The following is a 6416-nucleotide window of genomic DNA, read 5'->3' as shown; positions in this document are numbered from 1 at the left end:
CGGAGGTATACGGAATAATGTGCTATGGTTTTCTGAAACGGGTCGCGTGCGGACCGTATGCGGTTCCTATTTCAACCGCGCGCAAACGCTAAGCGTCCGTAACGGATCCGTTCGCATTTTACCTGTGATACCGTGTTTGCTCTGATAGCATGCCCAACTGTGATCTCAATTATCTCGATTCTTGTAAAAGATATCAAAAATGTGTCAACTAATAAATTATTTATCAAAATATCACCAATATTTTATCAGTTGATAGACTTTTGATATCTCTAATACCTACCGAGATAATTGAGCTCAGAGTGCACATACAGGATGGGCGTTTATTAGAGCTAATACCGTTTTTTACTTACAGGGAATTGCCCAAAAATCTTCTGATAAGTAAACTTGAATTTTTTCTGCGTCCATGAATACGCCGGAATTGGTACTTCAGTTTGTCCAAGGAAAACCACAAACACTACCAAAATCAAGAATTCTCTGGAATCCACAAACTTCCTTTTAAGCTTGAAAAACCATCACAAGCTTACACAATAGAAATCCAATGCAGACCCATTTTTTCCTCAATGTCTGGAACTGTACCAATAGTGAGCAAGCTCATAATTGGGACGATTGTCACTGGACCAATGTATTTGGAGATTTTCCCGATTAGTCCTGTAAATCCCATAATCGGCATGATGAGTACAGCTAACAGGCAACTTCCAGATATCTGGAAAATAAAATTTTAAGATTAAATTTAAAAAACGAAATTCCAAAAATACCATCTGCATTTTCTCTTCCCAATTGTTGGTGCTAGTCTCTGCGTTACATGGGAAGGAAGTTTGAAATGTGTGAAGTGCAGGAATGAAGGCAAAGGATGGACCATGAAGGATGGAGAGGCTGGAAGCATCAAATTTTGCATTCTAACAAATTATGTGCCACATACCGTAACCCGAATGTCGTTTGTAGAATAGTAGCAATACCCGAAGTAACAAAAGTGGCTGAGATCAATTGAACCCTAAAAGCCTAACCTAATTATCTCATTCTACTTACAGTACACCAACCGTATTTCAAGAGCCTTATCTCCGGCACATAACATATCCGATACAATATAAGGGACCACTAGCAATGCAGAAAGACATATCATCATCTGTTGCATTCCGAATAGGAGGATGGATAGAGGTCGAGGGACCTCATTGACTTGTAAGTGCAGACCACCGGCCATTTTTTTTGGTTAAATGTGACCGAAGAATCAAAAGTGAGACGAATTCTGAACTTTTGATGTTTCTGTATTTTGTTTTCAGATAAGAAAAAACGAAGAATGTGTGTTAGGAATTATATTCAATTGGTCAAACTTTACTTGTTCCCGCCCTTTTTCTGGTCTTGGGCGATCATAAAACAGAACAATCGTGTTAAGTTGTAAAATGGAATTAAAAAAATAATTTTTTATTTGATAAGATTGAAACTCCACATGTCTGGTAAATTCTGGGTTGCTTTGAATTTGGTTAATATTTCAAATATTTCCAAATAATCTCAAAGCAACATACACCGTAAAACCTGTTACGGAAGACCCCCCACGCTATCAAATTTGAGCCCATATACCTCATTTTCTGTAAAAGGTATCAACAATGTGTCAACTAACAAAACACTACTGATATTATGATAAATATTCTATCAGTTGACAACATTTTTTATATCTTTGACAAGAGCCAAGATAAATTGGTTCAGAGTTAGGAGCCCTTCTATTACAGGCATTACGTAATTTGAAGATTTCACTCAGATTCCTGATATTTAGTCAAATTCTTGTTCTTCAGTCTCCTATAAGCCGATTCCCAAATTTTTAAATTTTCGTACTGATCTTTGTCACCCCAATGTTTTATTGTCTATCGAAATGATTATTTGCCGAGAGAGGCGAGAGCGTGCCTTTCGAAGGCATTTCCCATTTTATAGTTGTGTCATTATGCGAAGAACACAGTTGATGATTCGGCTGAAACCGAAAGTTCAAACGTGATTTGAAAAATTTCAGAGAGTCGAATTTTTCAGATGGACAACCTGGCTAGCTATGAAAACTTGAATAGAGCGGATTCTTTTAAAGGTCAAGGATGAAAAGAAAAAAAAAACAAAAAAACAATTAACAGAAACGATTGTAACAGAATGTTAATCAGTTGAATAAATATTTGAAAGTCTGTTTTTTCTTGGAGTTTCGGTGCTTTCATTTTCGTTAAGTGTTTTTTAGAATGTCTTTTCAGGCCAAGGATAAACAGTTAGCATTTTAATTACCTCGTCTCAAGAGCTACATACCTCTTGACTTACAGTATGACCATTGTTGAACACTTGCCATCTTGGCCTTCCGGCCCATTTTTTTTATTTTCATCCATAATTTTTCAAGAACTTCAACCGAAGTTAGCAGGAACTCCGAATTCCAACTTCAGACATATTGTAAAAACGGTTAGAAGGACCTCTTTACGGAAACTCCACAATTTCCCATAAATTTGTTTAAACACTCTTTTTTGCTCAAAAGATTGCTCAATATTGGTGAAATTTATAGGAAATCTAGGATTCAATCAGGATCTATTCAGAACACTCGGTCCGGCCCGATGAAATTCTGATAGCCCGGACCGAAAAAACCTCCCCGAAATGAAATCAGAATTGCTACGTGTCTTCCACCTCTTCCAACTGAATACATCAAAGATCTCTTCACATGACATCATCTCATAACATAATTATTGGAACGGGTCTCCCAGAAGCAAACGGTCGATATGCAAATGTACGTGTCGATTGGCACGATCCTGTTGCCGGGTCAACCAGATAACGGGCGGGTTTATAAAAGAGAGGCGGTTGGCTGGATGCAGGTTAGCATCTGGTTTGGAAATATCAAGTGGTTCCATTTTTTCTGAGTTTTGAATTGTCTTCTTCGGGAGCTTGTTGAACGTTTTCTGATCATCATAACATACCGTATTTTTTCTAATAGCAGCTTATCCATTTTTACCACTTTTGTTGCTCCTCAGTATCGTATACCGGTTCTAAGTCTCGAATCGGCACAATCTGAAAACTTCTGAGATGTTTAAGATGTTCAATGATATTCTGATGCCAGACTATAAGCATTTACCAGATTTTCTCAACAATCTTTTTTTTCCAGATTCCCAGATTATATTGGCGGTCTTGGTTTTTTGAACAAGTTTCCTAGAACATTTCTATTTTTCATTTTTCAAGGTTATCTCTCTAAAAACCTACCTAAAGTTAGTTCTCATTGAAAAAGTGATAAGATCATCACACATTCAATAATCTATCTCTCTGATCTTTTCTCCGTTTTCTGCTTAAACCCGTTCTGGTTTTCCCTCTCTCTCTCTCTCTCCCTCTGTCATTTTCTTTCTATTCTAACACTTATTATTAGTTGTTGTCATCTTTCTCTCTTTCTTTTAATTTTTCCCATTGTTTCTTTTCTATTGATCCTTCTCTTTCTATTGATCCTTCTCTTATCCTAAATATTATCCTGTTGATGTCATAATTAGACAGATCAACTTCTTCTCCCCCTCTTTTTTTAGAGATTAAAAATGCTCCCATCTTTTTTTCTTTTTTTATAAATCTATTTCGGATTTTCGAAATCGAAATGATGTCAGGAGTGCATTCTAATCTACCGTACTCCTGCAAAAAGAGAAAGACGTCAAAATAGTTTTGATTCAATTTCCGTTTTAGAGCTGAAATCTGTGCGATGTGTAGTGAAAAAAGTGTGTGGGATCCGATCAAATTGGTGTGCAATTTTTTGATGGGAGGTTTCGAATTATAGAATCAAGATTTAGGATAAATGTAGTAGATGATCATGAATTAAAGGGTCCAAAAAAATTAGGAGTGACATTTTTGGGGATTATGATGCCAATTATTTTAATGGGTTGCTTTCCGACAAACCTAAAGCATCTGCGGTTCCAGAAAGTTTGCATTTGAGAACAATGAGAAATGTGACGTCAATCTTCGAGAAGCTGGAATCGAAGGCAAAATGTATTTGTACAAATATCACTTAATATGTTCTTTGAAAATCTTTGCAATCAGAAAAAAAATACTAGCTATGGAATATGTCATATCTGTATCTCTGCGATAAGAAAATTACGGTAATTACTATAGTATTACCTCTTTTTCTTGTTACCTCACTATCAGTGAGTTCAGCTTCATGAGACCTGAAATTTTGGAAAACTTTCTGAAACAACGTTCATTGAAGAGTTTTTGTCAATACAGGGCTCATAATTACCAGGACTAAAGTTTGTACTAGCATGAAATATGAGTAAGGCGTTGTACTGCGCTCAAATTCAGAGTACGAAAACTTACATAATTCAACAGTAAACCGGTTAAGTTTCAAATCATTTTATCATCTTTGAGCTGAGTTATCGCTTGTAAAAGTTGCTTCATCTCAGGAAAATTACCGGAAAGATTACGCCGATCATCTTTGGAAAATCATAACAATACCTAGACTTGAAAAAAAATCGTCCCTAAATGTAACAGCTGTCCGATAAAATCGCACTTGACAATCCCATTCAAAATCAGAATAAGACCCAGACTAGGGGATGTGTCTAAACGTCATTCTGAATAGACTCTTTTTGTTTTCCCCCGTTTATTGTACATTCAATCAACATCCATTCAACAGAATACCCAGAACCACCACCATAATCTTTTTGCTCTCCAATTCCAAAGGTGCAAAGGTGCAAAATGTATCCGAATGCATAATAAATGACATCATTTGACCTACATGAAGTTTGGAATTGAATTTCATTAGCGAATCCTACTTCGTCTCCTAGTTATACCAAATTATAATCCTTAGTTTTTTGGGAGAAGATGATATCACATCGAGAGAAAAAACTGATAATTCGATGATGTGATAAAGCGAAACATAGTAGATTTTTAGGCGGCACACGAGAGTGGATCAAAATTGATCTAATTTGATTTCTGATGAGCACTTCAGAATTTGACATTTACATCAGTAACAGTTTTGGACAGAGGAATTTAGGAAAAATCAAAAATCAGTGAGCAACGAAAAGAGCCATCCATGGGGTTTAGGAACAATAAGGAAATGAGAACATCGTACTTACTGACGCAAGAAGAACAATGTTGCAAAAAAAAATGAGGGGGAAATGAATTAATTGGAAATTAAGAGATGTTCTTTCTCTTGGTGAACACGGAACCTACTTGAACGAGGCGTCGGGTTACTGTAGTTTATTTTTTTATTGGGTTCTGTGGCGTTCGTATTAAGTTCTAGACTCATTGTTCCCAATAATATGCTCTTTTCGAGTACATTTTTCATCCAGAAAATGTTTTTCAGTGGATTACGGTATCCACCAATAATCCTTATTAAATTCTCAAAAATGAGACGACTTTTCAAAACAAACACATCCAAGATTAGATATTTGAACTCAATTTGATCTGAACAAAATATAATTTTCTTTCAATAGTTCATCTCTGATCCCCATATCAAGCCTAATTTTAAGGATTAGTTTAATTTTGATTTCTCGTATAGACTTTTAGGATTCAAGGATTAGTTTTCAGATGAAACGGTTTCGTGTAGTCTATAAACTATAGAAGTTTGAAATTGAAAAAGTGTCGTTTTGAGACTTTCAAATTATATAAATCCATTTCAAAGATACCGTAAAACATGTAATTCAAAAGCGCAACTTGTCAAGTTTAAGCTAAATTATCTCGGTTGCCATGAACGATATCAAAAATATGTCAACAGACAAATCATATTGTGATAAACAATTTAACAGTTGACATCTATGACAGTAACCAATCAAAATTGTCTTGAATTTAAAAGTTAGGGGCCCTTTTTTTACAGGCCTTACGGTATGCAATTTTATAGCTTCAGAATATTCCAGAAAAGAGTTAGCAAAAAAATGCGATTTTCAGATAATTTTCAGACAATTTTAACAATTTCATAGTTTCTTTCCCATTATTTCAAAGAGTTTAAAAATTTTGAAATATCTCAAAATTTCCCAAGACCCTATTTCGAATCTTTTGAGACTAATCTTTTAGTATAACTACACGACTTCTTAAACTACCGTAATCCCAGCCTATATGTGCACTTTGAGCTCAATTATCTCGGCTACTTCATAAAATATATAAAATGTGTCAACTGATCAATCGTTTATCATAATATCAGCAATATTTTATCATTTGACAGATATTTGATATCTCTCATAGGAACCGAGATAATTGAGCTCGTGGACGTATAGGGTGGGCTCCTAGTTGAACAAATACGGTAGTTTGACACTGACCCAAAATTTCGTCTTGATTTGTTTCCAATCTTATTGAGTCTTTAACAGCCCGGCTTCTCAAAGTAGTTCCTACTACTATTCTATAAAAAAAGATTCAAATAACTAAAAAAAAGTAAACAAATTTTTCTCAACTTCCTTTTTTAAAGTTCGTTTTGAGATATTTTTTCAAAGCAAACAAAAATCCGG

General features: G+C 35.2%; 2 protein-coding genes across 2 annotated transcripts in view; one reads left to right on the top strand and one right to left on the bottom strand.

The window, feature by feature from the left end:
* CBG08367 overlaps nt 1-1198 on the bottom strand; it is a gene marked incomplete at both ends in the record, with an annotated part of 3344 nt that extends 2146 nt beyond the window's left edge. The window contains 5 exons of the mRNA XM_002634516.1: nt 351-474; nt 525-703; nt 756-873; nt 920-991; nt 1038-1198. Coding sequence (XP_002634562.1) covers nt 351-474; nt 525-703; nt 756-873; nt 920-991; nt 1038-1198 — 654 coding nt within the window. The remainder of the gene's footprint in view (nt 1-350; nt 475-524; nt 704-755; nt 874-919; nt 992-1037) is intronic.
* Nucleotides 1199-3920: 2722 nt separating this feature from the next.
* Nucleotides 3921-5993, top strand: CBG26493 (the record flags this gene model as incomplete). Its single annotated transcript, XM_045236044.1, has 2 exons — nt 3921-3969; nt 5989-5993. 2 exons carry the CDS (start codon nt 3921-3923, stop codon nt 5991-5993), a joined length of 54 nt encoding a protein of 17 aa, XP_045098789.1.
* Nucleotides 5994-6416: the final 423 nt, after the last annotated feature.

The sequence above is a fragment of the Caenorhabditis briggsae genome, assembly GCF_000004555.2.
Source record: "Caenorhabditis briggsae complete genome, chrIV, whole genome shotgun sequence".
Classification (NCBI taxonomy): Eukaryota; Metazoa; Nematoda; class Chromadorea; order Rhabditida; family Rhabditidae; genus Caenorhabditis; species Caenorhabditis briggsae.
Note: the sequence above shows the minus strand (reverse complement) of the source record. Positions and strands in the feature narration are given on the sequence as shown.